Source organism: Lolium perenne, chromosome 6 (genome assembly GCF_019359855.2).
Source record: "Lolium perenne isolate Kyuss_39 chromosome 6, Kyuss_2.0, whole genome shotgun sequence".
In the NCBI taxonomy this organism is placed as follows: Eukaryota; Viridiplantae; Streptophyta; class Magnoliopsida; order Poales; family Poaceae; genus Lolium; species Lolium perenne.
This window is the reverse complement of record NC_067249.2, coordinates 159,708,620-159,724,071: the sequence shown is the minus strand read 5'-3', so window position 1 is coordinate 159,724,071 and position 15,452 is coordinate 159,708,620. Positions and strand designations below refer to the sequence as shown.

At 46.5% G+C, this 15,452-nt stretch overlaps 1 protein-coding gene across 1 annotated transcript; it reads left to right on the top strand.

The window, feature by feature from the left end:
- Positions 1 to 7,695: 7,695 nt before the first annotated feature.
- On the top strand, positions 7,696 to 9,391 carry LOC139832083 (uncharacterized). The gene is made up of 5 exons (XM_071821530.1): positions 7,696 to 8,012; positions 8,093 to 8,324; positions 8,425 to 8,497; positions 8,598 to 8,861; positions 8,941 to 9,391. The coding sequence occupies exons 1-5, from the start codon at positions 7,795 to 7,797 to the stop codon at positions 9,384 to 9,386; spliced, it is 1,233 nt and encodes a 410-aa protein (XP_071677631.1). The 5' UTR covers positions 7,696 to 7,794; the 3' UTR covers positions 9,387 to 9,391.
- Positions 9,392 to 15,452: the final 6,061 nt, after the last annotated feature.

The following is a 15,452-nucleotide window of genomic DNA, read 5'->3' as shown; positions in this document are numbered from 1 at the left end:
TTCTGGGAAAATAGGGCCTTCTGCATAAATTCCGAGGATTTTCCCGAAAGTTGGATTTCTGCACAAAAACGAGACACCAGAACAGTTCTGCTGAAAACAGCGTTAGTCCGTGTTAGTTGTATCCAAAATACACAAATTAGAGGCAAAACAATAGCAAAAGTGTTCGGGAAAGTAGATACGTTTTGGACGTATCAGTAAGATATCACTTTGCCTTCTTGCATCAGCACACATCCAAGACCAATCTTGGAGGCGTCACAGTACACATCAAATGGCTTGGTGATGTCCGGCATAACCAGTATTGGGGCTGATGTCAATTTGCTCTTGAGCTGTTGGAAACTCTCTTCACACTTGTCAGTCCAGTCAAACTTCTTGTCCTTCTTCAACAACTGAGTCATTGGTCTTGCTATGCTCGAAAATCCTTCAACGAACCGGCGGTAATATCCCGCCAATCCGAGAAATGCACGGACTTCAGTCTGAGTGGTTGGGGCTTTCCATTCTTCAACAGTCTTGATTTTTGAGGGGTCAACAGCAATTCCTCCTGCAGACAAGATATGTCCCAGGAATCCTACTTCCTTCAACCAGAACTCACACTTGCTGAACTTGGCGTACAATTGATGCTCCCGAAGGGTATCTAGGACCACTTCCAAATGTTGCTCATGTTCTTCTTCGGATTTGGAGTAGATAAGTATGTCGTCGATGAAGACCACGACAAACTTATCCAGGAAGTTCATAAAGATCTTATTCATGAGATTCATGAAGTAAGCGGGGGCATTGGTCAATCCAAATGACATGACATTGTACTCATACAATCCATATCTGGTGGTAAAGGCAGTTTTGGGGATGTCGGTAGCACGAATCTTCAGTTGGTGGTAACCAGTCCTCAGATCAATCTTCGAGAACACTTTTGCACCGGTCAGTTGGTAAAACAGATCTTCTATCTTTGGCAACAGATACTTGTTCTTGATGGTGACATCGTTAAGCTTACGGTAATCCGTACATAAACGAGTGGCACCATCCTTCTTGTCCACAAACAAAACTGGTGATCTCCAAGGCGACACACTTGGTCGAATCAGACCTTTGAATAGCATATCATCCAGTTGCTTCTTCAGTTCCACTAACTCTGCCGGGTTCATACTATAGGCTCTCTGGGCTATAGGTCCTGTTCCAGGGATTAACTCAATGATAAACTCGATATCCCGATCTGGGGGCATACCGGGTAGATCATCAGGAAACACATCGGGGTATCGACAAACGACCCTGATCTGATCCAAGGTGGGTTTGGCTAAACTATGGTTGCAGGTAAACTTCCTGGGAAGTCTTTCAGATATGTGCTCGACTAATATTCCGGTGCTACTAGTCATGGTGATGGCCTTCTTGGCACAATCAATCAGTCCTTGATGTTTTGACATCCAGTCCATACCCAGTACTACTTCCAAACCTTTTGTTCCCAGAACAATCAAATTTGCATAAAATTCTATTTCATGAATTCTGATAGGCACATCTTTGCAATTTTTTCTAGCTTTAGTTGTTGACCCAGGTATTTGAACTATCATGACATGCTTCAAACTGATGGGTTGAATCTTAGTAATGCATGCAAAATCTTCAGTAACAAACGAATGCGATGCTCCAGAATCAAACAACACTCTTGCAGGTATTGAGTTAACAGAGAATATACCCAGCACAACATCTGGGGCTTCCTGAGCTTCTTCCGCACTCATGTGAAAGAGGCGGCCACTGCGGTTGTTCGGGTTGTTGGGGGTGAACTTCTTGCCGTTGGCGACACGGCGTTGTTGCTGAGCAGGGCCAGAGGTGTTGGCGGCAGTCTTGGCGAGTCTCTTGGGGCACTCGTTGGAGTAGTGCCCACCACTCCGCACTCGTAACAAGTGATGGTAGACTTGTCCTTGGGGGTGATGGGAACAACGTTGCTCCCAGTCCTTGGAGCGGTGTTGGAGTTGTTGTTGTGGTGGTTGGGGGCTCGGGGTGGAGCGCGGTTGAAGTTGTTGTTGTTGTTGTTGTGGCCTCCTGGCCTGGGGTTTCCTCCACTCCGGTTCTGATAACCCGGGCGTGATTCTGCATCTGGGGCTTGTTGTTTCTTGGGGCAAACCCTCCACTTGAGCTGGGGCGATACTTGTGGGTATTGCTGGGCCCACTCTGATTCATCATGTGGCGCTTGCGGTTCTCATTGGCTTGGTTAAGTTTCCCCTCCATCTGGATGACGGAGTCAACAAGGGCTTCTAGGTTAGCAAAGGGGATGTTGACCAACACAGTCTGCATCTCATCATGCAGTCCATTCAGGAACCTCTCCTTCCTCTTCTCGGTGGTGTCCATCTCATCCGGGGCATACCTTGACAGAGTGAGGAATCTGTCGCGGTATTCTACCACGGTCAGTCGGCCTTGCTTGATCTCCCTGAACTCGTCCCTCATCTTCTTGATCAGCCTCGGGGGCACATGATACTTGCTGAACTTGAGCTTGAAATCTGCCCAAGTCATCATTTTCCCCGCATTCAATGCGCGGGCACTTGTCCACCAGGCACGTGCAGGTCCTGCCAAATAGTGAGTGGCAAACAACACCTTCTCATTGTCCTCAACTCCGGCAACCTCAAGATTGTTCTCCATGGTTTGGAGCCAATCATCAGCATCAAGGGGTTCCTCCGTCTTGCTAAACACCGGTGGGTTATTGTTCTGGAAGTTCTTCAACTTTGACCCAGGGTGCTCGTGGTTTCCATGGCCTTGATTGCCCTGAGCAATCTGTTGAAGTGCAGCGATATTGGCTTGCCTTTCAGCTCTTTCAGCCTCTCTATCAGCCATCATCAATTGCAACATCTGCATCATCGCCTACTGATTCATGTTGCGAGTTGGGGGTGCCATCTGAACAGGGATATAGATCATGAGACGAGAGGGAAATTTCTATGGCTCATTTTGGATAAAATTTCACAAAGTTTAAAACTTGAGTTCTTGATATGATGAACTTAAACACACAACCATAGTCATTAAGGTAGCAAATATTACAAACCAACAAACCGGAGGGTTTGAAGAACCCTTTCAACAAACTACGATACATGGGGCCGATACAAAGGACCGATACAAATCACGGGACGCAAGTGCTCAGGCGGGACTACTCTCCATCGACGTTGATCGGGAAGGGGTTATCCATCCCGGCTGTCAGGTGCTCGTGGCCATCCTCATAGGGGTGGAAGACCAGGTCATCGTCTTCCTCCTCCTCGTAGTCGTCGTCATTGCTCACGTAGGAGTAGCCGTCCCCCTGGATGTCTTCCCCCTCACCTTCTCCCTCCAAGTCCCTGAGCTGCTCAGCTTGGGTCTCGATGGTCGCCTTCAGTGAGGCGATCTTGGCCTTGAGGCGGTTGATGGTGTAGTCCTTCTTCAGGTTGAGGCGGTGGAGAGTCCGGCGCTCCTTGGCGATGACCTTGATGGTCTCCGCCTGTTGAGCCAGCTGGATGTGGGTGTGGTTGGCGTACTCGCGGGAGTTGTCCAACTCCATGCGGGTCTCACTCAACATGAAGTCGAGGTGATCCACATGGTGCCTCAGCTGGGGGTGAGACGGCAGGTTCATGGGCACTCCCAGAGAGTTGTGCCTTGCACAGTGAGCAAAGCGCTCTCCCTGGAGGTCCATGGCATTCTGCCCGCACAGTCGTGCGAGCCCCTCCTGCAGCCCACGAGCGAGCCCGTCTTCCCAGTTGTTCTCCCGGAAGGAGAACTGGATCCTCTCAGTCATGGGAAGCGTGAACCTTCCGTGGAGGTCGACCATAATGACCCATTGGAGCTGTCCTCCGGGCTGGTCATTGACTTGACCCCCGAAGAACTCCAGAGGTGGGCGTCCAAGAAACTCCGACAGGGCGAAGAGATCCCCCTCGAAGATCATGTCGCCACCATTCCCGAGCTGGTAGAACTCCGTCTGCACGAAAGGCTCCATCGGGATGATAGGCTCCATCTGTAGAGGGATAAGACGAGTAAGTTAGAGAAGTGCAAGTGTTCCAAATTTAATTAACTCATAAGAAAGAGTATGAATTTAGGGTTTTGCAAAGATCTTCAAAGGTAAGAGTGTGAATATGTTTTCATAACTAGTCAATTCATTGAATTTGAAACTAAGTTTTCTGAACGTCCATTCTAACTAGGGTCTCCTAAGGTCAAACAATGGATCTGATACCAACTTGTCAACACCCGGATTTTTAAGTCCAGATGCCTATTATGCCATACCTCGCAATCCCAGGAATATTGTTTTTGCGAGACATAATAGTTAAGTAGCATAGAGTCATCATTTATTACAACACATACTTGTCTTACAACCATAGATCACATGATCCAATATTACACAAATAGATTGTTCAACAACACAAATAGTAGCGGAAGCGAAGTAGTAGTGGACTATCTATTCCACATGCAACGCTTGACGTTAGAAGACGATCCTATTTATCGTAGACGTCCTGTTGTCCGTCATCCTGATACTGTTGCTCCTCTTCAAAGTCTGGCATTTGAATAGCCAGGGACACAGCCATGATTACTTTAAAGTACTCGCAAACTAATACTGATGTAAATACTTATTAAGTGTAGTAAAGGATGCTAAGCTCTAGGTTTATTTGCATAAAGCCAAGTTTTAGTTCACTAAACATTTAGTAAAGACTCATCAATTGCTAGACTAACTCAAGTGGGAACATTAGTGTCGTCACACAAATCATTTGTGATTCAAGTCAAAACACCTTTCAATTCATCATTCCTTTTTAAGACAAAGATTCCGACAATGGAATAGTATGGCCTTTTCAATCGTCCGTAACCGTGGACACGGATATTCGAATAGGTTTAACACTCTGCAGAGGTTGTACTCTTGTGCCACAACTTTTGATTACATCCGTCGAGGATAACCCCGAATCATCGTAACTCAGTACGTGTGACAAGGGATTAACTTGTCAATGCCTATGGATTGTAGGCTAGGGTTTAGTTAGAAGTAGAGGGTAAGTAGATCTCGAAGGTTTCAGCCGAAAAGTACTCGACGATTGTGAAAACTAGGGTTTGCAGACAATGATTCGATTGATTCTTTGTCCCTCGACTCCCCCTTATATATGAGGTGAAGCCGAGGGATTCGTGCTATACAAGTTTACAGAGTCCGGGACGGTTTCTAACTCATCCCGCCAGATTACAAACAACACTTCCTATTACAACTCTATCTTTCCTTAGTAAATCTTGGGCTCCCGAATCTTCTTATTCTTCGGGTATTGGGCTTCCAGTAAACCCCGGGTACCATCTTCGGCAGGCCCATTTGGGATGCCTATGTCAGTAGCCCCCGAGATTTTACTTGAATCGTAGAGTCAGGGAAAATCTCCATTGTTTATTTTTACTCGAAAGCTTTAACCTTTTATATTTCTTCACATAAAATTCTATATTGTACAGGGATACTGGTAATTGGGGCTAGTTCATCTGACGGATCAGGTACTAGTTAACTGCTCTAGTGGCAATCCGCAAAAACCTACTTCAAAATCACGTCCCCGGACATGATCTCGGGATACTGGTGTAAACGTCGACAGGTGCCGCTTAAGGTCTTACCATTCTGTCGAGTCCCAGTCAAATTTATCGGGTACCTAACGCGTCCGTTAGGATTTTTCTTCGTATCTGTTGATACGGATAAAAGTAGCAGAGCGCAGTCTTTGGCGATGCCACGCCCAGCAGAACGGATCTGGGGTCTTACCTTCGCAAATTTGCGGCATTCAGAAATTGATCGCAACTTCGGCGTTCTGAGAATATATTGTCGAGTGCTTTTCCGGCTGTTGGAATGGCACATTTTATCGAGTCATATATGACTTATATTGTTCTCCCGATGGGAGTATATGTAGAGTTAATTATAACTCGAAATATACTCTCTTGTTTTTCTATTTTTGTTAATTTCATCGGGCACGCGAACAGCGTTCCCGATGGGAGTAGCCCCCGAGGCTACAACCAAGAACTTGTGCTTGGTTGTAGGCTCAACATTTTAGTCCACCTTGTCGCTATATTTTCATTACTTCCAATATGATCTCTTTCTTCTTCTCTCTTTTTTTATCTCTCGGGTGCGCGAACAGCGCTCCCGATGGGAGTAGCCCCCGAGGCTACAGCCAAGGACTTGTGCTTGGTTGTAGGCTCCCGCAATTTCTATATTTGCCATACTCGAAAATTTACTTTTTTTCTGAAGTAGCCCCCGAGCATTTGGGCAAAAACTTGTATTTGATCAAAGGCTCCCGAAGTATTGAATAATTCTTTCTGTCGCCACTTTTCTTTTATTTTTCTTGTCGACATACTTCCCTTAATCAAATTTACTTCATCCTTCTCGAATAGTCATGAGTTCTCTGCCCTGTGGGTCCATTGCTTCGACCATGTTGACACGTCGTGCAAGTGGTGGACACACGTCCTCCGCTTTTCCTGGCGCACGTACGGTAACGCCTATTTCAGTAAAAATACTCTTTTGCCCTTGTGTCTAGAAGATCCATCGTCACCACACGATTTCTTCATCCAACGGCACACTGCTTCACCCGAATCTTATATAAACCCTTCTTGAACCTTCGTTCATCCCCTCGCTTGCGCCGCTCACCTGTTCCTCTTCGCAAAACTTCCCCTGCGCCCAACTCTCTCCAATCGTCCGGGCGCACAGACAGTGCTCGGCCCACGGCCGTTGATGCCACCGCGCACGCGTCTGACTCGCCACAGCACGCCGGAATCCAAGATGGCCGCCGAGGATCTTGAGTGGGAGAGATCCAAAATCTCCAATCAAGACATCAACACGCTGAAGAGGCTCGGCCTCATGACGAAGGAGGACGCCATCCGCTTTCCTAGCGAAGAAAGCTACCCCAAGCCTCCAATGGAGTATCGGGTTAGTTTTGTTGATCACCTGATCCGCGGCCTTTCAACCCCAATCCACGATTTCCTCCGCGGCCTTCTTTTTGTTTATGGGATTCAACTGCACCAGTTGACTCCCAATTCCATCCTTCACATTTCTATTTTTATCACACTTTGCGAATGCTTCCTCGGAATCACTCCCAATTGGGCTCTGTGGAAGCGCATTTTCTGCCTCCGCCGTAATGGCTCCCACAACGTCACTTATAACATAGGTGGCGTTGTTATCTGTGTTCGGACTGATGTCGATTATTTCGACGTCAAGTTTCCTGATTCTGTCCAAGGATGGCGCAAAAAATGGCTCTACATCCACGAAGAAAGCGCCAATTCTGTGGAGCACAACATAGTTCCTTTTGACGGAAGTGCCAGGATTCAGCGTCGCCGTTCCTGGGATGCCGAAGCTTCTGAAGAAGAGAAAGCGACGAGAGGCGCTCATGGCTCGTATCCGTCATCTTCAAAACACTCGAGGCAAAGAGCTATCTGGTGTTCAAATTATCGCCTACTTCCTTAGGATTAGAGTGCAGCCTCTTCAAAGCTCGCAAAAATCCCCTTTGGACGTATTCCGGTGAAAATGACGCCAACAGAATCTCCAGTGATCTTTCTGTAAAGGACTTGGAAAAATTGGTTCGAAGAATTTCTCGATTAGGCAAGAAGGATCCTATTCCCTCCTCCTGTCGAGTGGAACCATACAGTGCTTCCAATCCTCTTCCCGAGGTATTTTGTCTTCTCGAAGTTCTATCTTGTTTTGAACTGTTCCTCGTATCTTATTTGCAGTGGTATCTTACTTATTCTCTTTTGTCACTATTTCTTTGTAGAATCATCCTACTATGGCTTCCCTTCCTCCTCTTCCTGAGGATGGAGAGGTCGAAGAAAGAGCCGTTGTCGATGATGTCAACCAGGAGACCCCCTCTTTTGTGAATGAACCCGCAGATTCTCGAAAATCTGCGGGATCTACTGAGAAGGATGCTGCCTCTGAAGATACAACATCAGCACAATCTCCTCCTCCTGCTGTTTCTCCGAAGAGCAAAAGGAAAAGGAGCAATGCCGAAGATTCCGGGACCTCGAAACCCGAAGAAACTGCTTCCCGCACCTCGAAAAGCAGCTTATGATCCATACATCGAGAGTATCATCAGCTCGTAGGTTCCTTGCTCTTTTCCTTTTTTATTTGAAGAATTTTATTTTGCCTTGCTTTTATGCTACCACTATTTTGTCACAGTGATGATGAAGAAACACCAACTTTAGATGTGGCTGCTCGAACGAGCACGTCACATACTTTAGTTATTTCAGAAAAACCAGTTGAAGGGGAGGAATCGTCGCCTCCTCAACAAAATGTTGATACATCTACTCCTTCGAGCCCCCGTGCCCCTTCACCAAAAAGGGCACGGGTTGAAAAGATTGTTGATCCTGCCCCTCAGTTGGGCAGTTCGTCGCCCCCGCTCCTAGATGATGTAAGTTTGTCGACATCTATATTTTCTTTATTTTATTTCTTCACATCTCTTTTTTTTTTTTTTATGCCGATGTTTCTCTTACTGTGTTCACGTTGAACAGCCTATGATCAAGGATCTTCTCCGCATCGGTTCCCAATTTATTGGGTACCGTGAATATGCTAATAGAGCCGAAGGTAACGACTGTCATACTTGTCGTTTTTCCTTAATTTGTCACTCCTGTTGCTTGCCGCGATTTTTTGATCTTTCTTCTCTCTTTTTTCCATATCTCGACAGAGAAATTTGCAGAGGCTAACGAACGCGCCGACGCACTGGCTCAAAAACTTGAGCAAAGTGAGGCGGCTCGCAAGAAAGCCGAACTCGCTGCTAGCAAAGCCAAGGTCGAAGCTGATGAAGCTAAGGCGAAAGCTGCTGGTGTCGAGGAACTGCAGAAGAAACTTGAGGATGCGACAACTGCCTTGGATGAGCTCAAAGCTGCACAAGCTTCTCGTGACGAAGGAATCCTCAAGCGTTTGAAGTCGCAAAGTCGACGTACTCTGAGTAATATTATCAATCCCTTTTATTTTACTGCACTTCCTGTTTCTTGGTTGTTTGACTGATGTCTTGTCTCGTGTGGCAGCCCAAACAAACCAGGATTTTGATCTGGATAATCCTGTCAACGATCCTCTCCTTGACGCACTTTCTCTTCTGGAGTTTCACGGGCGCGAAATTCGTGAAGGCGTGGCAAATGCTAATGCAGGATTGTCAGCGTTGTTCCCTTATTTCTTCCCGAAGAAAGAAGAACCCGCAACTTTCCTTAACCTCGCCAAGATGTTTAATGCTTCGGAAGACCTGGGATTGAAGATGCGTCAGGAGAATATGAAGGTTGCTGTCGAGAGTACTGTTGCCCTGGTTGCTGACAGCCAACAGACGCTTGATTGGATGAAGGTTGGCGACACCAGTCAGATAGAGCAGTCAAGATGGAGGTCGCTGATCAAGGCGGCCAAGCCCAACACGAAGAAGATCTTGGCGTATCTGGGGATCAAGCCAGCTTCAACTCCTAGCTCCTCGAGGCCGGAGGTCTAGTTGCATGCCTCTGTTTTTCTTTCTCGTTTTTGCTTCGTCGCCAAAGTAGTCATTTGGCGACATCGTACTTTCTTAACTCCACCGTAATGCCCTTGTAATTATTCCAAGAGATTAATGAAGACTTCTATCTTTGCTTGTTATTTGATGTTGTCTTGTTTATTTTTCAGTTGATATTTGATAACTATACTCCATCTTCTGCTCCTTCCAATGTTTCGCCTTCTTCTTCCCGCGCGAGGAAAGCTTTTGGTGATACCGCTCCTGTCGACGATACCTTGTCGCAAGAACTGGATGAACTTCGGCAACAACTTCAGTATGCGAAGAAGCAAACACTTGTGATGATGGAGCAATCTCGTAAGTCATCTGAAGCCGAAAAAATTGCTCTTCAACAAGCTCGCGAGGCCGTAGCTGCTAAGGAAATTGCTGCTTCCGAGGCTGAAAAGGCGACTATTCGAGAAAATTTCATGCTCGAATTAATGAATGAAGCCAAGCAGATATGCTCTGCATGCCTGTTTCATCCGCTGATATCCTTTATCTGCATACTATTGTTTCTTTGAAGGTTTCCGCTTTTTTGTTTTGATAGGTGCCTTTACTGATGCTGCTGCCGAGGAAGAGAGGGTGAATGCTAGGACAACCCTCCTTGTTAATCTCTCCTTGGACCATGGCTCTTTGTTTTGGGCTACCCCGGAAAGGACCCGCCAAATTGTCAGATTTCAAGATCGCGCCTCGCAAACTCGCGATTTCCTCGACTTCTGTACCAAGACCTTGTCCATGGTTTATAACTCCATGTTTCCTCGCAACGTCCAACCAAAAACTCTTCCTGAATTGATGGAAAGGTTCAAGGATGCTCGCAGTATCCATGATTTTGTCAAAGCTCAACTAGTAGCTGGCGCCAGATTTGCTCTTATCATGCTCCAAATCTGCCACTCGAAGCTTGACCTTACCCAGGTTGTCGAGAAGGTTCACCAAAAAGTAAAACGGCGGAGAGTTGGTGTTGACAGGATTAACACGAAGGTTACGCCTATAGCCGAAGAAATGATTGAGGACCTACTTCGGATGGATGCCGACTTTTTTGCCGATGGCCATTATGCCGATTTTCTTGGTGCTGCTCCTGAGGAAAACAGGGTTACTCTTGATGGCATATTGAATCAAGACTAGTTAGTTTCTTCTTGTAGATATTTCTTCTTTGTAATCCATGACTATATTGTAAAGCAATCATTATATTTCTCTGTTTGTTTAGCCCCCGAGTGTTTCGGTGACTCTTTACTATATTTGTATACTTGCGAGGTTTTGAACCAAGGCATTTATATATTTAAGGCGAATATGAGCCCCCAAGCTTTTTATTGAGCACTATTTTGTATTTTTGTTGACTCACGAGGTATTTGAATACCAAGGCAAGTTTTTCCTTTTGTCGATGAACTATATTGAAATTCGTCGGAGCGAAGACTTTGGTCATGTCGATAAAGAAGAAAAGTTATATTGTCACTATCTTTATTATATTGCAGCACCGCGAGCCCGCCTCATTAAAAACCTTCTCCGGCCCCACTCGGTGCCCCGAAAAAGGAAAAGAGTGCGTCTGAAAACTCGCGGGCGTTTCAAGACATTGAAGCTTTACAAAGACTATATTTTGACTCTAGGCGTAAAACGCCTAAGTTGCGCCAATGCCCAGGGGTTTGGCTCCTCCACCCCTGTCTTCTTGTCCTTTATTCTGTATGCTCCTCCTCCAATTACTTCCGTGACAATGTAAGGGCCAAGCCATGGTGACTCGAGTTTTTCATGACTTTTTTGCGTGAGCCGAAGAACTAGGTCTCCCACCTGAAAAGATCTTGGCCGCAAACGTCGACTGTGGTAATTCTTCAAGTCCTGTTGATATTTGGTTACCCGAGATAATACTTCATCTCGAGCTTCATCAAGTGCGTCGACGTCGTCTTCTAGCACTCTTCTCGACGTTTCTTCATCATATTCAGCGACACGTGGAGAGTTGTGCTCTATCTCGATTGGTAGTACCGCCTCTCGCTCCATGAACCAGGAAAACGGAGTTTCTGCGTTGCTGTGTTTGGTGTTGTTCGGATGCTCCACAACACGCTTGGTAGTTCTTCTGGCCATGTATGTCGAGCTTTTTCCAGTGGTCCTAACAAGCGCTTCTTGATACCATTGCAGATGATGCCATTGGCTTTCTCGACTTGCCCATTGGTTTGAGGATGCGCGACTGACGCAAAGTTCAGCTTAATACCCACCTCTTCGCAATAATCTTTGAATTCATGGGATGTGAAGTTGCTGCCGTTGTCTGTGACGATGCTGTGGGGCACTCCAAATCTGAAGACAAGGCCTTTTACGAATTTTACTGCGGATGCTCCATCTGGTGAATTTATCGGCTTCGCTTCTATCCACTTTGTAAACTTATCGACAGCTACTAGCATGTACTCCTTTCCTCCTGGCCAGGATTTGTGTAACTTACCCACCATATCAAGTCCCCATTGAGCAAAGGGCCAAGACAATGGTATTGGTGCTAGCTCTGCTGCTGGAGAATGAGGTTTTGCGGCGAACCTTTGACATGCGTCGCAAGTTCTTACTATGTCCTTGGCGTCCTCGATTGCTGTCAACCAGTAGAATCCTGCCCGAAAAACCTTGGCTGCGATAGCTCGACTACTTGCGTGGTGGCCACATATTCCTTCGTGTACATCCTTCAGGATTATTCTTCCTTCTTCGGGTGTAACGCACCTTTGCAAAACGCCTGAAATACTTCGCTTATACAATTCTCCCTTGACCACCGTAAAAGCTTTGGAGCGTCGAATTACTCGCCTTGCTTCAACTGGATCATCGGGTATTTCTTTCCTCATGATGTATGATATGTACGGCTGCATCCACGGTATCTGTATCATCATGACCAAGTCCTGATCCTCTTCTTCGTCCTCTTGCTTTTCCTTGGCAGCTCCCGAGGGTTTCTTCTCCTTCTTTTTTGACTTTGTTGGCTTAGTGGATCTCTCTGTTATCTCTTCCTGCAATACACCCGGCGGGACCGGAAGGCACCGTGACCCGATGTTTGCAAGAACGTCGGCTTCGTCGTTGCTCAACCTGCTAATATGATTTACTTCGCATCCATCGAATAACTTCTCAAGCTCGTTGTACACCTCCTTGTATGCCATCATGCTATCATTGATTGCATCACATTGGTTCATAACTTGCTGAGCCACCAACTGTGAGTCGCCAAAGATTTTTAATCGAGTTGCTCCGCAGGCTTTCGCCATCTTCATCCCGTGTATAAGAGCCTCATATTCTGCTTCGTTGTTAGATGCGTTAAGGAACGTCATCCGGAGGATGTACTTCAATTTGTCACCTTCAGGTGATATGAGTACTACTCCTGCGCCAGCTCCTTCTAGTCTCTTGGACCCATCAAAGTTCATGGTCCAAGTTCTCGATAAATCTGGAGGTCCTGTATTTTGCAACTCCATCCATTCTGCGATGAAGTCCGGCAAGATTTGCGACTTTATTGCTTTTCTTTTTCATACGTGATGTCCCGAGGGAAAGTTCTATTCCCCAAAGGGAGACACGACCCGTAGCTTCGGGTTATTCAAGATATTTGACAAGGGAGCTTCATTGACCACTATGATCGGGTGTGCCGAAAAATAGTGGCGCAATTTTCGTGCCGTCGTGGAACACTCCATATGCTAGCTTTTGGTACCGAGGGTACCTTTGTTTTGAAGGTGACAAGACTTCGCTCACGAAGTATACCGCCGCTGCACTCCATGGATTTTCCCTTCTTCCTCTCTTTCGACAACTAATACTGTGCTAACCACTTGGGGCGTGGCTGCAATATACAGCAGGAGAGGTTCCTTTTCCTTTGGAGCCACCAGGATTGGTGGTGTCGAGATTTTTCGCTTTAGATCCTCGAAAGCTCTGTCGGCCTCTTCGTTCCACTGGAATTTATCTCCTTGTTTTATCAGCGCATAAAATGGTAACGCTTTTTCTCCTAACCTGGCGACGAACCTGCTCAAAGCTGCGACTCGCCCAGTTAGCTGCTGTATTTCTTTCAACTTTGTTGGCTTTCTCATTGTTACTATGGCTTGTATTTTGTCGGGATTTGCTTCGATCCCTCTTGCCGAAACTAGAAACCCCAGAAGTTCTCCTGCTGGGACGCCAAAAGAACACTTCGTCGGGTTCAGTTTGAGGCAGAATTTGTCGAGGTTGTCAAAAGTTTCTTTGAGATCCTCGATCAACGTTGTCCCCTTTTTTGATGTGATGACGACATCATCGATGTATACTTGCACGTTTTTCCCGATCTGTGTTGCTAAACACTTCTGCATCATCCTCTGATATGTTGCTCCCGCATTTTTTAGACCAAAGGGCATTGTCTTGTAGCAAAACACGCCGTAAGGTGTAATAAACGCTGTCTTGGCTTCATCATCTTCTTTTAATCTGATCTGGTTATAACCAGAGTATGCATCCAAGAAGGAAAGACGTTCGCAACCTGCCGTGGAGTCGATAATTTGATCGATCCTTGGGAGGGGAAAGTGATCCTTAGGACAATGTTTATTGAGACACGTAAAGTCGACGCACATGCGAAGGACTGTCGTGTTTTTCTTCGGCACCATCACCGGGTTAGCTACCCATGTGGCTTCAGAGATATTTCTCTCGATAAAACCAGCTTCTTCGAGTCGATTTATTTCTGAAAGCATGGCTTTGCGGTTTGGTTCAAAAACGCCGCAAAGGTTGTCTCGATTGGTTTCATTGTTGGATCCAAATTTAGGTGGTGCTCGGCAAGTTCCCCGGGTACTCTGGCATGTCAGCTGGACACCATGCAAAGATTTTCCAGCTTCACGGAGGAACTTGACGAGCGCGCTTTCCTATGCGATATCCATATCGTTTGCGATAGATGTCGTCTTTTTTGGATCTGTCGGGTGAATCTGCACCTCCTTAGAATTTTTCTCTCGTGTTGAAAGTTGATTCTTTATTTGGCCTTCCAACGTCCGGGCAAGACGTCGTAATCAGTCATGCTTTTTGACGCCAAGTACTCGGCTTGCATCCCGAAAGTTTCGCCAACCTCGTGAAAATCCTTGTCGCACTTATCGGCTAAGGCAAAGCTTCCCTTGACTCGTGATTGGTCCTCTTGGTCCGGCAACCTCCACAACAGGTATGTATAGTGTGGTACTGCCATAAATCTAGCATATGCTGGTCGTCCCAACAGAGCGTGGTATTGTGATGGAAAATCCACGACTTCAAATTCGAGCTTCTCGATTCTATAATTTTCTCGGGTCCCAAATTGAACATCGAGATTGATTTTTCCCAATGGATAACTTGGTTTCTCCGGTGTGATGCCGTGGAACCTTGTGTCTGTTGGTTTCAAGTTTGCTAAGGATATGTTCATCTTCCTCAATGTATCCGCATACATGAGGTTCAAGTTGCCGCCGCCGTCTATGAACACTCGAGAGACATCAAATCCTGCGATAATCGGCCGCAGAATAAGTGCCGATCTCCTGGTCGAGGAACTTGCTGCGGATGATCTGCTATTGTGAAGCCGATATCTTGTCCTGACCAATTAAGGTACTCAACTGTTGGTGGAGGCATTTTCTCTGCCATAAACACCTGTCGTGAGATTACTTTTTGAGCTCTATTGGACGGCCTTCCCTTCGAATCATCAACACCGCTCCGTTGGAGTTAGGATCAACATAGGGTGGTGGTGCAGGTGCTGCCGCTATTCTTAGCTGGTGTCGATTGTCCTCTGTAATCGCGGGAGGTGACGGTAGATGAACCTCGCTCCTAGGCTCCCGAGGGTTTCTCTCGTGCTGCTCGAGCGTGAGCATTTTCTCGCGTATCCGAACATTGCCTGAAAATTTCGACAGTCTTTCTGCAGGTGCCCCGACTGTCTTTTCCCGTTGCCGTCGAGGAAGAAGTGCATCCGGCACGGTCCGTTCCAACATTTCCTCGGGGGACACGAAAGGTCTTGGAAACCTCGGCCCACTATTTTGCCTCGTTGCGTGAATCATCCCTATTATCACCTCGCTGTTCATTGCTTCTTCCGGTAATCATCTCTATTGCCTCCTGTATTTGTCCGAAAACCTGCCGAAATTT